This window comes from Leuciscus leuciscus (assembly GCF_965113295.1).
Source record: "Leuciscus leuciscus genome assembly, chromosome: 3".
Lineage (NCBI taxonomy): Eukaryota > Metazoa > Chordata > Actinopteri > Cypriniformes > Leuciscidae > Leuciscus > Leuciscus leuciscus.
Genome location: NC_138727.1, coordinates 42,286,705 through 42,307,670, shown reverse-complemented (window position 1 = coordinate 42,307,670; position 20,966 = coordinate 42,286,705). Strand labels below are relative to the sequence as shown.

The window sequence follows — 20,966 nt, the reverse complement described above, 5'->3', positions numbered from 1 at the left end:
GATCCTGCCGCCCCCTTTTATCATGAAGTCATAAAGGGATGAGAGGACAGCATCAGTGAGTCCCTATTACATCCAAAAAAGGATTGCATTTGTTCACTCAGTGGCCTTTCATTATTGTCCGTTTTTGTGTCACGTTGAGAAAAGTCATTTGTAGTTCAATTTGTCGCTGCTGGGATTGACAAGATGTACAGTATTAAAGCCTGTGCAGCATTAGTGCCGTGTCCAACAGGTTTAAAGAAAGTATTTGGATTCTCTGTGTGATCAGCAAGCAGAGTGGCTGAATAACAAAAGCTAATTTTGCTCTTTAGAGAAATGAAGCCAAATCCATTTCAGAGTTAATTATTCCACTGTATTGGAGACAGTTCAGCAGCTTCCAGAGAGCTATTTACTGACACTCCACAGCCAGGTCTGCTGCTATTGTCAATACAGATGTTAATAGAGCAGAGATCACAGCCTTCAAGAGAGACTGAAAGAGAGCAAGACACAATTGCAAAGTTGTTCATAATTGGCCCATTTTTATTCTGTATATTCATCTTCACAATTATGTTCTTAGCTGTGCTCCGGCCTTATGAGAAAACATCAGTTTATTTGGCCTATTCAGACGTCTAGAAATCAAAGTAAAAAGTTTGCAGGAAGAAATGCATCGTGTGACTTGTAGAAATGTTGTTTTTTAAAGTCCTAACATTGTTTGCCATAATGACATAGCTGTTAGTTGTTATCAGCGACATTATGAATATAGTGTTTGTACTGTGTCTGGCTTACAACTAACAGGGTGTTTCTAGCCAGACCCTCAGCAGCTTTGATCATTATTGAAGATGCACACAGCAGGACATTTAAGAACATCACAGAAATCATGGAAATATATGGAGAGCTAATCATGACAGTGCCCTGTAGGGGCCAAACATTAACAAGCCCAAAAACAGATTTCTTCTCACTTTCTTTCATCTGTGGCTGTTCCCTGTCCCGTTCCAGCTTTCATTATCAGACCTCATTATCCCTCTGAATTTGCGTTCCAAAACCTGTTATTTCAAACGACTGATGTTATGGGAATACACAATGGAACATTGTTACTAGACTTTTTCTTCCTGTTCAAGATGTTTCCACAAATGGATTTGACGATATATTTACCAAATGACTTTCCATTTACTAAATTACTTCTGTTCCTCCCAAATTACTGCGCAGAATTAATAAAGTTTAGGGTAATAATAAGTTAGACCTACTTAACGATTATGATAATCCTTATGCAGCTCTACTTACATCTGATAATTTAACTGTTATCCTAAAAAACAAACCATGTTTAAACAAAGGGCAGAGTTTCCGCAGGAGATATGCCAATTATGATATTTTCTTACAAGGCACTGTAATTGAATAGTGTCCACCTGCACAGCAGCAGAAACACACATCACAACAGTTTCCTGAAAGCAGTGCCCGTGATAAAATAATTTGTATTACTGGCGTTAAGCTGCTGAACATAATCGTTTGTTTTTTTTAAAAACATATTTAACTGAGATATTTTATCCTTTGTTGTTATCCCTTTTTCTTCTGCTTTTAGCATAATTGGATTATTCCTTCCAATATACATTTACATTTCTGTTATTCTGAACTGTTTGAATATAGTTTACTGCAAAACTTGTACACGTAGTAATGAAGATTTCATTTATATTGTGATATATTTTGTTTACAATTATAATCATAATATATGATCATAGTGTCTTCCTAAAACTACAGCTTGGCCACATAGACCTGAAAATCTGAATGGTTAAGGCTTAAAAAATAAATCATTATATTATTTAAATATTATGCCACAACGCTAAATCTATTTAGTACTTGTAACTGGTTGGGTTAAATAGATTATGCAAAGGATGCAATGGAAAAGTATCTTAATGAAAGTATCCTACTCCGTTAAAAAAAGAGAGAAAATTATACAATTTGATTCATAGATAATCCTAAATGACAAGAACCATATAGCATTTATCCAGTAAACACTTAGCCAAACAGATAACTTTTACTGTAATCTTCTGTAAAAACTGATGTGACATAATGGTTCTTCTGCGGTGGATGTGTCTTAAATTATGCATAAGAATGCATTATAGCTGGAGTAAAACGAGTTCAATGTATGCAGCGTCTTGGTCTCATTGTGTCTCACACTGTCAACATTGCAGATGGAGAACATATCCTTCTTTTTGGTTTCACACAGCAAACAATGCTTCTCTCGCTATGCGTCAGCAGCTCTTCCAGCTAGTAAGAAAACCCGGAGCCTTTTCTCTGTCAGTCCCATCTGGTGTGTCGGACCCTAGCCATCTCCACTAAACCCACACCCACACAACAGGAACGACAGAGGATGGGGAAATCAGATTTCTCTCCCTCTGTCCTTGTTCAACAGGGTTGACAAAGCCACGTAGAGATTTTCCATGAATGTTCGATCAATACCACATCCTCGGAGGATAGCTTTAATACTAGATGGGGGTTCATCCGGGTGCCTCAAACATGTTGACTGGCTCCTCGACGACCACTAAAATCTCACTAGAACAATAGGTTAAGGCCAGTCATTTTTTACTCACTGTGCCTTGAGATTCTTGAAAGAGAGTTTTTTACTCACTTAGCACAAGCCCAGATTAAATGCCTTCATGCCAGCATGGTGGTCACACGTAAATACAGAGCAGGTTTGTCCAGCAGGTTTCATTTCATTTAATAGTTGAGCCTTTTTTTTATCATAAGCTGGTAACTGTCCACTGTTCCTCTGAAAAATTGTTGGTTTTGCAGCATCTTCTGTATATTTTACCCATTTTCTGCATTGATCTAATGATTTTGAGATTCATCTTTTCACACTTAGGACAATTACAAAAGGTTATGTATTTAAGGTTATAAATAAACATTTCTAAGATCTCCAGATCAATATGTTATAGACTATTTGCCAAAACAGAAAAAAAAAAGATCTTGGTAAATTATTTGTGCATAACCTCATTAATAATTTATGAGCAAAGCTCAACCAAACCAAAATGATGCCCTTTGTGAACAAGTTGCATCTTCTGAACAGAGTGCTGATGGCTTCTCACATTCCTCTTAGCATTGAGACCAAAAGCTGGAGAAAGTCATAAAGGGGCCCCAGTGGACTAAACACCAGCCAGAGGAAGCATGGCATGCCAAGAGTTCCTCAGTTGTGTTTTAAAAAATGGAGAAGCCACTCATAAATACTTCATAGCTTTTCGCACCTATGAAAAGCATTTTACATTTAGGCAGAGCCAGGCAGAGTTTTTCATTCGGCCTCTGGCTCCATGAATGAGTTGTGACACTCTGGAGAAAATACTAACTCACAGTCTTTCCACAGTGCACGCTCATTTTCACAGGTTAGCGAGCTGCTTTGTCTACCCACTTATAATTTTCACAGAATGATTTTAGAGTAACTAATAGTCTGTCATTTAAAAATAAAAACATATATATATATGTATTTGTTGCGTACCTTGTTCACCCTGAATTTGAAAAAGCAAGTTTTGAAAAAAAGAAATTGTTTTTCATAAATGGGCATACAAAAATGTAGCTTTGGTGCTTTGCAAAAAGTGGCTGATGATTGTAAATAAGGACGGTGAGAGTTGAGGTAATTTGTGTAGGTGATTTGGAAATGCTCAGGGGACAGGCTGTCAGCGGTTGTACTCACAACACAACACCCTGAGGGGTGGAAGGACATTTGGTTTTGCACTTGATTTATTGCTGCAGAAAGTCTTTTTTATTCATTGGTGTGTATCTCTCACAGTTAAAGCAACGGTTCATAGCTGACGCTTTTCTTTTCTTTTTATCAGTTTTCTTGGTGTTGCTTGCTTTTGTTTTTCTCCCACTAATATCTTAAAATAGTTTCTTGTTGAGTCACAGAAAGCCAGTTTTTTCCCCATCCTTGCTAATGATCATAAGTGGCATATATATAGTGATAAATATAGAGCTGTATTTTAAGATGAAGTATCACTGGGTCCTCGATAGCATTGCGAGTCCCACTGGTTACATAACCGCCAATCCTGCCTTGTATAAGTTGCCTTGCATTTAGCTGAACTGTAATTCTTACCGCTTTGCGTGTGCACTCTGCCTTGGTGAAAACTCTTCTTCCTCCTTCTCTTATTCATTCATGTACTCATTCTGCACACACCTGAGGCATGTAAACGGCCCACATTCAAACTGATCAAGCATTATGCTTCCCTCCATTGCCCTCTCTCTCTCTCTCTCTCTCTCTCTCTCTCTCTATATATATATATATATATATATTTCCTCACACAACCATGTAGTATTGGTCTTTCTATGGAGCCTGCTCTATCATTCGTCTCTCGCTGGTCCCAGGGCTCAACAAAGTGATCCACCTCCCCATGATCTCACCCACCTTTAGCTGTTTTAGCACTTGTGAGACAACCGAGGGAAAGGAGATGAGGAAAAAAACCTAACAGCCAATTTACATATTTGTCAGTTGAGAGAACTAGATGCTTTTTTATTTTGCACTTGGCACATTTGTATTCTAATAGCCTGGATGTGTTCCATTCACATGCATGAACGTTCCCGAACGCCCCATGGCTCTAAGATCTGTGCGTGCCCATCCTATTTCCCTATTTTTAATGTTATTTATTCATCCACACAAGTTTCAAACATTGCAACAAGTGAATCCAATTGACCATCATGAAACGGTTTCATTAACAATAAGAATCTGGTACAGAGGTGAGAGACTTTGCACATCCACATTTATTCCTCGTTTATGATTCGGAAAAGTTAATGGAGGACCCTGCTCAAAAGTGTGTGCGAGCGGCTCAATCAGATCAGCAGGGGGTGGCCATCTTTCTGCTGGAGAAGTCAATACCGCCCACTCTCCCATAAACCCCTGCTTCGGCTCAGGTCAGAGTGCTGGATATCGGCTGCTCCATGAATGGGCAGACTCAGCGGGTATCTAATTTAATGAGAGAGAAAGAGTGAGAGAGAACCAGATAGAAAGATATAAAGAGAGTTTGGAGAATGAGCTTAAGGAATTTCATAAGCCAATTACTGTTCAAATACTTTAATGTAACTGAGTCGCACATCAACTCTTCTATACTCTCTCTATGTCTTTATCTGCCTCATTACTGCTCCAGTGTCATTGGAGCACTTTTGTTGTATAATGTTTCGAAAAGCTGGAGAGCTGCATCTACACATACAGTATCAGGAATACTAGCAAAATCAAACAGTCACAGATAACAAGCACACATAAGAAACTTTAAGCACACAAGTACACAGACACAAATACACTAGCACAGAGAGGAGTATGATTTATGTAGGGAGGTTGTGTGTGTGCTCTGGGGGCATAAAAGAGACCCAGTGGGGGTTGTTGGCAGGTCTAAATTACCTTTATTAGAGCCAACGTCTGCAGGTAGCACTGCTGTTACTCAGAGAGAGGATCAGCCTGTCCCCTCAGAGCAGCCCACCTCAGCACAGCTACCCCACACACATACATACAGGGACCTATATACAGGATCTCCTCTGAGATTCTCATACTAATGCAAGACAAAACCAACTAATGATATAACAAATCACAGGGACATTACAATTACCACTAGATTAAGGCTGTAAGTAGCGTAATAGTTATAGGAACTGTTCAGCCAAACATGAAACTATATTAATTTACACTCATGTTGTTTCAAACTTGTATGGCTTACGCTTATTTTTGCCATTCAATGAACGCATACAAAGTCGACAGGCAATACAGCTCCAAATAGGACAAAATAAGTATCATACTTGTTATTTTCTACGTCTCCTGAAGCTGTACTGCTGTTTTGTGTAAGAAACAGACTGAAATTAAGTCACTTATAATCTTGTCCTCTGCTACAGTATACTGTAGTTCTCAAATATCATTCATGCATAGACAAATCTGTGGATGAGAGATCTTTAAAAGCTTTAATAATATTGCACACAAGTTGAGGTTTTTATTTTATTTTATTTTTTTAACCTTAACATCTCAATGCAAATATTGGTCATGTTTGCATTGTAAAAGGAGCAGAGTTCTTCAAAACATCTCTCACATAAATTTTGATTAAATCATGACAGAATCTTAATTTTGGGGTGAACTATCTCTTTAAGGTTCTGGGATCACAATGTAAATATTATGGGTTTGATCCTTGGTAGTAGGATTGAGATTGCTGCAGTGTTTTTCTCAATGTCTGCAAAATGAATAACCTACCCAATGCTCAATCACTAGTATGTTTGAGCAGTATTTTTTGTCAACCCCTTGACATTTTGCTGTACTTCCTCTCATTTTACAGCCAACTAGTTCCCCATATAAGAATCAGGCCTCATGATGGCTTAGTTCCTACAGCATCTTACAAATTGAACACTATCCTGTATGACCTTTCCAGGCATGTGATTTAGAGGCATCACCAGGGAAACAAAACATGCTCAAATGGGTGCTGATTCACCCAGGTCGTCATGCTACCCACAGGGAACTGTTGCGGGATTCGTGGGAGAACGTTTGGCAGACCCACCTTGAACTATAACCAGATTGTGTTTCCAGCCACACCTGAACTGAACCTTGTTTTAGAGGTATACAAGGCCAGTGTGATTTTCCAACCCTTGAATCCCAAATTGCACAAGTTTACTGAACCCTCCCTCCCCAGCTTTCTCCCCAACACAGGCCAAATAATAGACTGGTTTGGTAAGAACATTCAGACATTTCAGGAACAAGTGAAATGAGACGGTGAAAGCAGCTGTCTAAACATATTACTCCACAGCGCAGCCGCACACTCTTTGCAGTCACTAATACTAAATTCATCAGCTAAGGCAAATATCTATCTTAGAGCTGTTTAACTTAAAACCCTGAGCTTTGATGAAGGAATTGGTGTTGTCACCTGACATGACAATGACTCTTTAAAGAGTTGCTTTAAACCAGGCATAATATAGAGGCATAATTACAAATTGCCCTGTGTCTGTGTACACGTCATCAAGAAAGAGATGTTGTTACGAGGGGCAAGGGGCGTTAATGCTTTTGATAATGAGGGCACATTAATTTAAAAAAAATAATTATGTGCTTGGATAAATCATTTATAATAAATACTGCATTATAAAAAAAAAAAGAATTGCCCATTTTGATTCCATGGTGATTACTAAAGGTGTTTACACAAGTATCACTATTACTATTGCTGATATTTTAAGTATTAATCTTTAGCATGTAAGTTTGTGCTACAAATCCTGTGACTTGATCGGGAAAGATGTAGAGTTAATTTTTTAAGTGATCAAACCAACAATTATTCTGATGGACATTAAAGATCCCATAGACGTTGAAGGAGGGTCCCAAGTCATATCCAGAAAACAGAAAGTCATAGAAATTTGGGGGTAAAAGTGATTTGGGCCAGTATGTAACCTTCTAGAAATCCCTTAGAAAACCATATCAACATACCCTAGTAACCCTATAGCAACTAACCCTGGCAACCATCCACAACAATTTAATTGGCAAGTTTTGCATGGGAAAATTTTGTTTTATACCGATTATATTACAGTGTTTTTACCCTCTCAATAATCCATTGCATCCTGTTCCTTTATCCTTAAGTGATAATTTCTCTCTTGTGTGTCTCTCTCTCTCCCTCTCTCTCCACAGCCATGCATCTCTTTGGATTGAATTGGCAGCTGCAGGAGACTGAGGGCTATGCTTTTGAGAATGGCCAGGTCAAATCTGATGCCACGGCAACCAACGCAGTTACTGCCCTGTCTACCGAGAACAGTAAGGGTCAAACACACACGTACCCACTCATGCACAGATGCATAATATGGCACAGGCACAATCTGTTCAAGCCCCTTCTCTAGCACAAAACACATTTGCATTTAGTAAACAGGCTGGAGAACACACTCAGTAATAGGCTAGAGAAAATTACCAAACAGACTCACTCCTACACAACTACACCTCTAGGACCCTCCGCCATGAAGACCCACACTCCCTTAAATAAACATAACTCGAGCTAAACAAACACCCCCACACACTTCCACCAAACTCCCCCCATCCAAAAAAAAAGAAAAAAAAAAAAGCCACAAACACTCCCACACAAATGGAAATCACACACTCCAAAACCATTTTCTTTGCACCGTGCCATCATTACTGGCACTCGGATGTGCGTTTTAGTGATCTGGGATAAGTATAAACCTCTCTGTGTGTGTGAGAGCAACAGGCTTACATTCCTAAGCATTTACACACTAGTCTTACAGTATCAGGGCGGCTGCTTTGATGTGTCGACTGTCACAGCGGATGCAGACACGTCCGGTAACAGTCTGGAAATCAGGATGAGTAGCCAAAAAACATATTTAGTTGACAATATTAAGTTCAGAGAAGACCGTGTTTTAATGGGAGGATATGAGAGGGGTCTGTGTGTGCAGAATGCACAATAAATGGGTTCTTGAGATTGTCTGAGCCTTTCAGACCATGAATTCAAGTAGTGAGGATTTTGAGATACCCTGGCATTTTACCCAGAATCTCTCTTTCTCTCTTTCTGTGTGCTCTTGAAAGTAGGATTTACTCACTAATATTGTCACTAATATTAGCTTCCACACAAACCTACTGACCAGTGAAATTCAGTGCTCAGAAACACACTGGCTGTCAGTCGTGTTTTACAGTGTTAAGTACTGATACATTCATGCTTAGTTTGGCTATAAATGTAACTACCAACGGAGGTAAACTTTCAGCATTCAAACCTGCATTTTAGGGGTGAGTTCAGGAAACCTGTGCTGTTAAAGTAACCCCATTGAACTAATATTATTATCTCTGTAAAAGTGAATTTCTTACACAGTATTTTTGTCTCGTTTTCCAGTAAAAATAACAAAAAAGTCTAAAAACGCAATGAAATGGAGGCAGTGACAGAACAGATTATCGTAAAAGAAAAAATGGATACATCACCCGAGAGAAGTCTTGACATTTTGATGCAAAATTACAAGATCAAAACTTCAGAAAGAAAGAAAGATACATGGATAAGTCATTCACAATACAATCTATAACATGCATTTAGAAAGTAGATGAGGTGGCTTTTTTTTTTTTTCATGCTTACTTTAAACCACTTTCAATCAAGATATATTTACTTAAGAAGCAAGATATGATATTAACTTTTGTTTTCTGATAAATGTATCAAAATTTAGTGAGTTTTTTGCTTAAAACAAGAACAAATATCTGCCGATGGGGTAAGAAAAACCTTTTGATTAACTTCATGGGCCCTATCTTGCACCCAGCGCAAGTGACTTTGTACACCGACGCATGTATCATTCCTATTTTGCACCCGCGCAAAGCGGACTTTTCCCTCCACAGAAGCACGTCGGTTAACTAAGAAATACACTTGCGCTCCCGGGGGCGGTTCAGCGCAAAGAGGAGGCGTGTTCCGGCGCAAACGTTCCTTCTTGCTATTTTGCAGGTTTAGAAAACAATTGCGCCACTAACCAGGAAAAAATAGTTTAAAGTCAGTGGCGCGTTGCGCATGTTATTCATAGGCTATTTTAAGGGCGCATGCTTGGCCATAATCAATGTAGCGTGTGCACAACGCGCACTTTGATTCTCTCATCTACACAGAAGCAGCAGTTTTCATTTTTGCAAATCATACATTATTACGATAGATAAACAATTTATTATAAAAGCATACATCTAGCTTACACATTTACCCAAATTAACCGAAGTTAATTTGGGTGGGTTTCTCCATTTCAATGTAACTTCTCTCTTTTACGGCCGTGACGAGAGCGTTGCTCTCCTTGGCTGTGAACCGCTGCTGGCGCGCGCCTGGCAAATCCGCCGTTACAATAGCAATCCGCTATGGAAAAAGCGCATCTGCTCTTAAAGGGAATGTGAGATGACGCTCTGATTGATTTATTTCACGTTACGCCCAAACCACACCTATGAATAATGAAGCTACTTCAGACCAACCCATTTTAGATTTGCGCCTGGCGCAAGAGTCATTTATCCCGCCGGGAAAATAGCAACAGCGCCGAGACCCGCCCACAAAGTTACTTGCGCTTTGCGCTTTGACACTTGCGTTTCAGATCGTTAAAATAGGGCCCCTTATCTTACATCATTTTGCTTCTCAAGTGTTTCATGTCGTACAGTGCAGAGTGTCTCATGGATGTTGTGGGTGGTCTTTTCATGTAGGGTTCTGTTGTTTCACAGAAACATACATTTCACCCGAGGGTTTGCAATCCAGTCACTCTCTATCCTCCAGATCTGTTCCTATCAGTTTTGTGGTCTAGTCTGTGTTCTACAATTGTCTGTTAATTAGGATTTCACAGATTAACTCACACCTCGACTTGTTTATTAGATAACAATGTGTCAATTGTGATAAGACATGACGGTGTTATGGAAGTCAACATCTTTGATATTTACTGTCACCATGGTTAACGGCATGAAAATAGAATAGGGGTTGACTTCCGTTATACATTCACAAAGATAGTATTCAGTTCCCTCCTGTAAGCTGTAGAGTTTCCTGAACACCTGTGGTGAAAAAATGGTGTGAGTAAATATCTGTACCAAATATTGGCTGTGTGAATGTAGCCACTGATAGTACATGCATCACACAAACGAAAGTGCTTTCCTACCAAATACATTCACTAATCACTAAGTCTTAGTCTGTCCGCACTAAAATTCACAAGGCAAGTCACTTCTTGGTCAGTGACTAAACTTCACATTGAGGGCCCTATCTTGCACCCAGCGCAATTGACTTAGTACACCGACGCATGTATCATTCCTATTTTGCACCCGCGCAAAGCGCGCTTTTCCCTCCACAGAAGCACGTCGCTAAACTAGGGAATGAACTTGCGCTCCCTGGGCGGTTCAGCGCAAAAAAGGAGGCGTGTTCCGGCGCAAACGGATGGTTTAGAATGCTAGAATGCTATTTTGATGGTTTAGAAAACAATTGCGCCACTAACCAGGAAAAAATTGTTTAAAGTCAGTGGCGCGTTGCGCATGTTATTCATATGCTATTTTAAGGGCGCATGCTTGGCCATAATCAATGTAGCGTGTGCACAACGCGCATACACTTTGATTCTCTCATCTACACAGAAGCAGCAGTTTTCATTTTTGCAAATCATACATTATTACTATAGATAGATAGATAGATAGATTTTTTAGATAGACAATTTATTATAAAAGCATACATCTAGCTTACACATTTACCCAAATTATCATACGCCTGTTTAACCGAACGTTAATTTGGGTGGGTTTCTCCATTTCAATGTAACTTCTCTCTTTTACGGCCGTGACGAGAGCGTTGCTCTCTTTGGCTGTGAACCGCTCCTGGCGTGCGTCTGGAAAATCCGCCGTTACAATAGCAATCCGCTATGGAAAAAGCGCGTCTGCTCTTAAAGGGAATGTGAGATGACGCTCTGATTGGTTTATTTCACGTTACGCCCAAACCACACCTATGAATAATGAAGCTACTTCAGACCAACCCATTTTAGATTTGCGCCTGGCGCAAGAGTCATTTATCCCGCCGGGAAAATAGCAACAGCGCCGAGACCCGCCCACAAAGTTACTTGCGCTTTGCGCTTGACACTTGCGTTTCAGATCGTTAAAATAGGGCCCTGATTCTCTTTGTAGCATGAAAATAATCTGTTATTTAAATTATGTACAGAAAGCGATTAAAGAACTCTTCCTTTATAATCTCTGGAGCTGTCAATCACACACCGCGAGTTTATCAGTAGCCGCGTTTCCATTACCCTTCAAATTGCGCAAATTGAAATTGCGAATTGAAAATACGCCCAATGGAAACACGTCAATTTCGCAAAAACTCCCTTTTATCGCAAAAAGTTTTTACGCTTGCATAAGGTGGTTTTTCAGGCAATTCGAAAAAGGAATATTTCGCAAAACTGCAATGGAAACAGTTTTTGTGCATTTACAGGTCATCTGACTTAGAAGGCGCGGTGTGTTTGGACAGAATACGAGACAGAGTTATTTTATTAAATTCATAGAAGACAAAAGAATGACAGAAATACTGGATTCTAAACCTCAAAGAAATGCCACAATCAAGACCTATAAGTATAAGTATATGGGTCTTTCCTTGCCATTAATGCTTGGATAACACGCCTACGTTTCCTTCCATTTATAATAATAATGTCTAGTGCGGTAGGCTTATGTGGGTGTGATATATATAAACTTACCAACGTCCGTTGCCATGATTTTTGGAATGACTTATCGCGAGAGGAAAAAATGACGTTTTAGTCGCACAACATCGGTTAATGGAAACGCCGTCATTTCGCAATCGTTTTTTATCGATATACAGAAAAAAATCGCAAAAGTTTTGCGCAAATCTGTAATGGAAACGCGCCTAGTGACTGAGTTCTGGACTCTCGCCAAAACTCCCGTTGTAATCAATAACGCTGTCTATACTGCACAATGAATCCCTTATTTACATTGTGTCTGCACTGTTATGATGGTTATGATGAAAACATTCGTGAGAGTGTAGAAAGCGAGTTGCAATGATGACGGCACTGCATTCATGCGCTCAATAGACATATCTGTCATCAGCTACATGCTCATCGCTGCAACCTTTCGTGTGACGGGAGTAGATCTAAACATAATGCAATAATCAACACTAGGCGCGTTTCCATTACAGATTTGCGCAAAACTTTTGTGATTTTTTTCTAAATGTCGACTAAAAACTATTGCGAAATGACGGCTTTTCCATTAACTGATGTTATGCGACTAAAACTTCATTTTTCCTCTCGCGATAAGTAAAAATCATTCCAAAAACCATGGGAACGGACGTTGGTAGGTTTTTGTACTATATCCCAGCCAGTGCACTAGCCATTATTATTAATCGAAGGAGATGTGTTTTCCAAGCATTAATGGTAAGGTACGACCCTTATTATACTTGTGAGCGGCACATATGAGGTGTTTCTGGGTGTTTCTCCTTCATATCTGCTTCGAAGTCTTGATTGTGGCATTTATTTGAGGTTTAGAATCCATTATTCCTGTAATTATTTTGTCTTATATGAATTTAATAAAGAGCTCTGTCTCATTTTGTCTAAACATACCGCGTCATCTACGTCAGGTGACCTGTAAATGCGCAAAAACTGTTTCCATTGAAGTTTTGCAAAATATTTCTTTTTCGAATTGCCTGAAAAACCACCTCATGCGAGCGTAAACTTTTTTACGATAAATGGGAGTTTTTGCAAAATTGACATGTTTTCATTGGCCGTATTTTCAATTCGCAATTTCAATTTGCGCAATTTGAAGGGTAATGGAAACGCAGCTACTTTTCAAGGTTAGTTAATCTCGACTGCTGTAATAGTAAAAAACATAGTAAAAGTTTTCAAAAGAGTTCCACATGTAATGCTTATTTCATTTGCAAAGATGTTAGCCAATCATAGCAGTGGGCGTTTATATTGAAATCTCACAACTGACATGCCCCTTACAAAAACGTTCAAATCACTGAGCTAAAATAAGGGTCGAAAATGGCCTTTTATTTCTGCATTATGACATTTTTTTAATGTAAAAATGATAAGTGCACCTCAGGAAACATTGTAAAATAGATATTTTTTTTAAATGCAGTTCATGACCCCTTTATAATGCAAGAGATAGCTTTTAGTTTGTTTGCACATCGTTAGGAGCTTATGATTGAAAACATATGCTAAATAACACATACAATAAGAATTAAATAACCTCAAAGAAATAGGAGCTATCGTTTTCTCCCACCCACAGACAGGTGTATTCCCACAAGGTCTCCCTCACTTAAGTACTAATTCAAGCACTCACGCACTCGCAGAGGGACACACACTCATGCTGTGAAGATGGACGGCCATATGTTTGAAGGCCATTATGATGATGCTCCTTACAGTAATGTGTTTGTTCTTGAGGTGATGGAAGTGTCCACACTGGCAGTGATGTAGTATTAGATCAGGACATTTCTGCATCAGTTATGTGACATTTTCATTCTTTATAGTGTCTATTTGCCATCAGCAGAGTTAAGAAATTGGATGTCCTTTAAACAATTGCTCATGAATTGCAGGTAAATTGATTGTGATGTAGTTTTATAAGCGTCAGTGGCTGTTTAGTTGCACAGCAAAGGATAAGTCATTCATCTCCCCTTAAGCAGCAGTGACACAATCAGGTTAAGTTTATTTGAGCGGAATTTGCATTCAGTATAGTCGGTCTTTTGTTTCCTAGCTCGAGCCCTCACCTCCTTTTTTCTCTTTGTCACTGAAAGAAATAAAAATTTGAATGCCATTGGGTGCAGAGGAATGTTAATGTGTTAACAGGGCAGGAAATTTGCTACGGCAGAAGCTTCCAGCGATGGGTCTTTGGTCTGCTGTGAGGGCCAAACAAGATGAGGGGGAGTCCTGTAGAAGAGCAGCTAGTTAATGAAGCCATCAGCAATGTGTACAATCACACATCTTACTCTCAATCAATACAGACAGCAGCTAACACCCCCACCTCCTTCTGTTAACCTTGATCTGTGTGTGTGTGTGTGTGTGTGTGTGTGTGTGTGTGTGTGTGTGTGTGTGTGTGTGTGTGTGTGTGTGTGTGTGTGTGTGTGTGTGTGTGTGTGTGTGTGTGTGTGTGTGTGTGTGTGTGTGTGTGTGTGTGTGTGTGTGTGTGTGTGTGTGTGTGTGTGTGTGTGTGTGTCCACCACCACCACCACCGCTGTCTGGGAAGGACATGTCACACATACACACAGACAGCAGGGCAAAAACTGCAGTCTTGCGATTTCCGTCAACATACTGTATATACGTACATGCATATTTGAGCACATAACCTTGCACCTGTATCCTTGTTGTTTCCTCACATTTGCATCTATTCTTCTTCAAGGCCCCATGAAAAAAGCATTAGATAGAGTTTTGGCTTGATGTTGTGTCCATGTTGTGAAATCACCTATACTTACAGAAGTTGACAAAATAACAAATAGGCTATACACACTTTATTTATAGTATACAGTACTGTTAAAAAGTTTAGGTTAATACAGTAAAACTGTAATATTGTGAAATAGTATTACAATTTAAAATAACTGCGTTCTATTTTAATATATTTTAAAATGTTATTTATTTATTTATGTGATCTGAATTTATGGTCACACGATCCTTCAGAAATCATTCTAATATGCTTGGTGCCCAATTAACCATGATACATATTTTTTTAGGAAGTTTTGAGTAATGTTCAAAAGAACAGTATGAAATAGAAGTTTTATATGACATTGTAAATGTAAATTCTTTTCAATATATATTTACAGAATAAAAGTACTATAAATACAACGTATCTTTTGAGCGGTAGTGTATTCTCTTTGAAAAGTGATCAAAAATATTGATAACTCATCCTAACACAGATTTAGTCCAGTCGGAACAAAAATGAGAATGCCCCGAAAACGTTGCTCATCAAGCCATGTCATGGAGTCTTTAATGTAAGCTAATTAAGCAATGTCACACAAGAAAGACAGCACAATTACGAACGTAATATGGCTTTTCCTCAAAAAATAAGAAATTACTTCTTATCCAATCGAATGAACCAGAACTAACTGCTGTATAATTATAAACAGAGTAATTATGACGTCTGTCTGTAAATGTCTTATAGAATTGTCTTTTATTAAGACATTATTTAGTTCTTTAATGAACCATTTATCCTCACAAGAATGTCCCCGCAAGCTTGTTTTGTCAAATTTGACTGTTTTTCTAGTGAGATTTTCAGACATTTCATGCCCACAAGGATTGAAAACCTGCCCACAGACACATGAATAGTCCCAGAAAATCCACACAGATGCATATTCTTACTGACAGACTGAGCATACATCACACGCAGCAAAGTTTGACTTACATACCTGCTGTAGACCCTTTGAAATATGTACACACACTCACTCATTTGTCTGTCTCTTCTTCTCAGTGAAGAAAGAGTGAGTAATAACCGACTGCTGTTGTCATCTGCAGTTCACCTTTCTTTGAGAGACAGCTGACCTAAAAGCACTCACTCCATAAAAGAGCTTGAAGTGCTCAGTGTACCTCAAGTGTGTGTGTGTGTGTGTGTGTGTGTGTGTGTGTGTGTGTGTGTGTGTGTGTGTGTGTGTGTGTGTGTGTGTGTGTGTGTGTGTGTGTGTGTGTGTGTGTGTGTGTGTGTGTGTGTGTGTGTGTGTGTGTGTGTGTGTGTGTGTGTGTGTGTGTGTTTCAAAGCAGGGACAATAGCCTCAGTGCAGTCTATCTCCTAAATGACAGGATGTGCTTTAGATTATCTGCCTCACTTCAGAGGTACGTGTGTTCGTATTCAACTAGGGCTGTAGGGAATGACATTAGCATATGAGCACTTGCTGTTTTTTTTTAGAGATTGATTTCCATAAACACTGAGAAATTAAAGTAGACCAGCCGTTTTAATTTTCAGAAAATAATTCACTGTTCCTTGCACTCACTCTGTATTCAAATACACACCCTTCAGAGACTCCACTATCCTCACGCAGATGTATGAAAGCTGTAGTCTTGCTCATAAAACTGAATTTTATCCCACTTTTTATCCCTCGTGCTTAGAAGTGTAACCTAACGTTCCATTTAGCATTGTTTCATGGGGCCTTATTTATGTGCTGCACCATTCTGAAACAAATCATCTGAGCGACTGTATTCAGTCCCACTGCAGCAACTAAGAGAGCCGAGCATGACACGCTCTTAATGAATATACCACCACTTCCCCTAATGCACACCCAGACACACTTCCAAAGGCTTCAGTGAATTAAAAACTGCTCAAGTGACTTTTCTGAAAGTCATAAAGAGGCGCTAAATCTGCAACTGAATGCGTTTGGAACGAGGGAAGACACTTGGCAAAATCGCACATGGTGATGTTAATGTTTCTCAGGGCCCAACAGAAATGGCGAGAGAAACTGGGGTGATGACAATGAAAACATATGGATGGAGTGTTGAGAAGGGAGTGAATAATAGCTATAAAGTGACAGAGGCAGAAACAAATGAATGACAGACTTGGTGTAGGGCAGAGAGAAGGGAGAGAAGTGATCAATCACATTAAAGTGTCTCGATTTTCATGGGTTTAGCCTCCTGCTGTTGATAACTTCTCAATAGGATATACATCAAGGTCAGAAATGTACTGACTTTGGGCAAAAATTTAAAAAAATGGCCCCCAAATTCAAGATTTTCCCAAATATTAGCACATTCAATAAATAAGATGTTCAATCAGCATTTTTTTAACAAATCGGGTGAGTCAATTATTCACTGACCCATTCATAAAGACTTGGATGAATCAGCCATTTTGAACAAATCTTGTTGAATGAATGAATCATTGACACTCATTAAGACAGTAACTTGCTGCAACCTACTTGCGATTTTAGTTTGACAAAGTATAATTTCAAGTTTTTAAATCATTTTATATTTCTACATTCCAAATTTTATATTTAAAACATTAATCTCATAACATTAATTATACAGTTGCAATTGTTTTGGAAATGCATTTACGCCACCTCTGAGCTGCAATAAAGTAAAGGGTCTTTGTATGTATATCTAAAAGCCACTTTAGGTGCAGCTTCTGTTCCACCTCTGCAGTGCAATGATGGATTTTTTTAATACTTATTTCATTTGATTGGTGACTTACCTGTAGTTTGCTACTATTCTTATTGAATGTATTAATTAAATGTAAGAATTTCACATAAAACGATTATACATGCATTTCATAAGGTTTGAAGAAAAAAAAACGCTCTTATAAAGGTACAAAATTCCCCTGGAAATCAATTTAAGAGGACAAATATCTCCTCTTAATGGAGAAGTTAGATTCTGTCACTGATCTGCATTTTAGTAAGTTTGTCTAAGGGAGTTCTTGACTGCACTTGAAATAAATTGAGTGCTTGGTTGCATTTTTAAAAAGACAAGTGAAGATAAAAAGTTATTTCAAAGACCCTGTCTCAAGACCCTGCGTTCCATTCCATCCGGCTGCGCTCTGTCTGTCCATTTGAAAGGAAGAGAGCGTCCTGTGTATGTGTGCCTCTCCAGAATCTCGTGGACTGAAACTTACCATGTGCTGTGTTGGAGCAAATTGCAATCCAATGAGTCGTACTGCAAGACACCGGTGAAAGTCACACAATACCCATTGAAAAAATTAAAAATGGGGCCCACTTTTTGACATTGACAAAGTTTGTGTATGGTTGCATGACCATGACTGAGTACTTGAGCAAATGCTGTCACAAACATCTTGTCATCTGTCACTGCAGCACGAAAACCACAATTCTCCTTTCTTTTAATTTGCTCAGGATGAAAGAACTATAGCTTCAATATTGAACACACACAAAAAAAAAACTATTTCTAAATATTTTCTTTTTATAATTTCAAATAGATATTTTCTATACTCCTACAGTTCATAATGACCAGAGGCTCTACAGCTTTAAAAATGGCCAAAGAATCCATATGATTAGTGTAATGTATTCTGAAGCTAAAAACTGTGTACAAGGAACAGACCAAAATTGAAGAAACTAAAAATCATATAAGGTCATATAGAACCTAAAAATGTTGACCACCAAATCTAATATTAAACATTTTTCTTTTTTTCTTTTTTTTTTCATGAAATAACATTGTACTTTTGAAACAACAAATACTTTGTTGTTGTTGTTGTTGTTGAACTATTAGGGGCTGTGTACGTGCAGAGCCAGCAAATTAAACAAACAAATTTTTTGCTGTTTACAGAGCCAGAGACAAGTGTCATTTCTAAGGACATCCATTTCAGTGATATCTGTCAGATAACAATGATATTTTATGCATGGCGTACAAAAAAATACGCTTACAGCAGCTTTTAATGTTATTTAGTTTCTTACTCACAGAAACATGCACACAGATTTAAACCGTAAAGATCAAGACAGTTTGGCAAATCGCATGGCTGAGATAAGGAGAGAAACTAAAGAAAGAGAAACAGAAAAATAAGTAGAAGGCTTTAGGGAGTCTTTGCATCAAGCCAAAACAAACCTTCTACTTCTCTGTGATTCTCATGGGCAAATGCCAATTCAATATCCATGTCCAAAAAACACCCCAAGCATCCCTGGCACACACGGAAAGCAAATCCCTTTTCCACTGGCATTCTTTAAGTGCACCATCCCCTTCTTTTTATCCTGTGGACAATACTGTTGATCAGAGCTTCACAGATGGCTTCTCTCTCTTTGCTCTGTAGAGCATTTAGGGCCACAGGCGAGCTCACATTAAAACTAACAGTCAGCAAGTCCTCTCTAATTACTCTTTCATTCACTCCAATATGCTCTTTATGTAGCCGGCTGACTGCATTAGCAACACGTGCTACGGAATTACGCGATAATAATTAATTCAATATTAATGGCAGCTGCTCTCCATTAGCTGGCATTTGAGCATTGCCTATTCTCCTTCTCCCATTACTGATCCATTCCGCACTGTTGCCTTTGTAACATGTTGTGAGGGGTTGAAATATGCCGAAGATTGTGTTTTGCTGAGTTCGTTGTGCGCTTGTGTGTGTAATGTCTAGACATTAGCTTTCCCGCTTGGTAAAGGAAGCGCTGCAAAGTCAAATTGCTTCACTTAGACTCTGCCTGTAATATTACTGCAGTTTACTGTAGCTACTCTTGTAAAACAGCAGCTCGACAATTACCATTGTGGCTGAGCTTTATGAACTAAACTAGATTAGATGTTTTAAGTTTATTCTGAAATCTCTTCAAGGTCCCTTTAACATTAGGAAATAAACTTGCCTGCTGGCCAGGGGTGCGTTTCTCATACAACTCACTGCTTACAACTACCAAAGTATGATTCATCATTGGATATATTAACTAGCAAGTGACAACTGTTTCCTGAAACCGTAGTACTGTAAACATCAAATCGATGAAAATTTTTGCTAACAACGAAACTTACAACCATAGTTGACTAACAATGCTTTTGAGAAACGCACCCTAGAGCTATAGAGAGAAAAATAACTGTTTGAAGGAGTATAATGGTGCATAACAGTGTTTTCCTTTACTGTTGGCTGGATAATTCACTACAATGGTTATCTTGGGAGTGAGGGTCAGAAAGAGTTTGTTTGAAGATGCTAATTAACTGCTGTATGAAGTGATTTAACCATTTCTGATATCAGATTATTTTGTATACCTCATGTATGTTTGATCACACGTGAGGCTACAGCAAGAAGCACAATAGCATTGGCACACAATCATATACGCTGCTAATGGAGGAACTTGTAGAATGTTTCATTAGATAGAGTTAGAAATTCACTCATATACACCTGTATTTAAGGTTCCCTTAGAGCACATAGATTGTTGCTTAATATGTTTATAGACCACTCACTTGAATGTGATGTGAACAAGTTTCTGTATTGTGCTGTATTATTAATTTTAAGGCCAGACAAGTAGTATGTTGAGGGTTGATTTGTAGGGAAGGACTACACGCCTGCGCACATATGTTCAAACGCACATACCTATAGACTGAACTTGTAATACGCATGTGCACACCATCGGCGTTCCCACTGGTTCCATTTTTGAAGTTTGCGCAGAAAGAACTTAAGTTTTCTGTTAAAACGGTGTTGTGTTTGCGGCCCCTAAGTTAATAACTAATGATCGTTGCGACGGAAGTGAATCAATCAAACTAACTTTAGCTGAACAATAACTTTATTCTAGAGCTGCTATAAAGCCAAAACACTTCACTTTAATTTCCTATTATCATTGTAAAGCTGCTTTGGAACAATCTACATTGGTGAAAATGAGGATGACTTGACTTGACTTGACTATTGTTGGTTGTAGTTAAATATACAAATTAGGCCATATCTAATTAAATATGCGCTAATTTGCATATATTTTAAAAAACGAAATCTGAGTATTGGATAAAGCCAGGTTAAAAATTATTTTTTTCATTGTGTTCACATATTAGATGGGAAAAAAATTACAGAGGAATTTATGGATTTCTACTTTTGTTTTCCTGTAAATCAGAATATACTGTCAATAGCCTTAAAAAATGATTTTTGCCATGTTTTTTGGAATAAAATGTTATATAAATCAGGCTAGGAATAATATATTTACAAATCCCTCTGTAAATGTCTT

General features: G+C 38.5%; 1 protein-coding gene across 14 annotated transcripts in view; it reads left to right on the top strand.

The window, feature by feature from the left end:
• Positions 1-20,966, top strand: part of tenm3 (teneurin transmembrane protein 3) — a 282,460-nt gene that overhangs the window by 187,605 nt on the left and 73,889 nt on the right. For all 14 annotated transcript variants that reach the window (XM_082163193.1, XM_082163199.1, XM_082163186.1 and 11 more), the window contains one exon: positions 7,592-7,714. In XM_082163193.1, the coding sequence (XP_082019319.1) occupies positions 7,592-7,714 (123 nt within the window). The remainder of the gene's footprint in view (positions 1-7,591; positions 7,715-20,966) is intronic.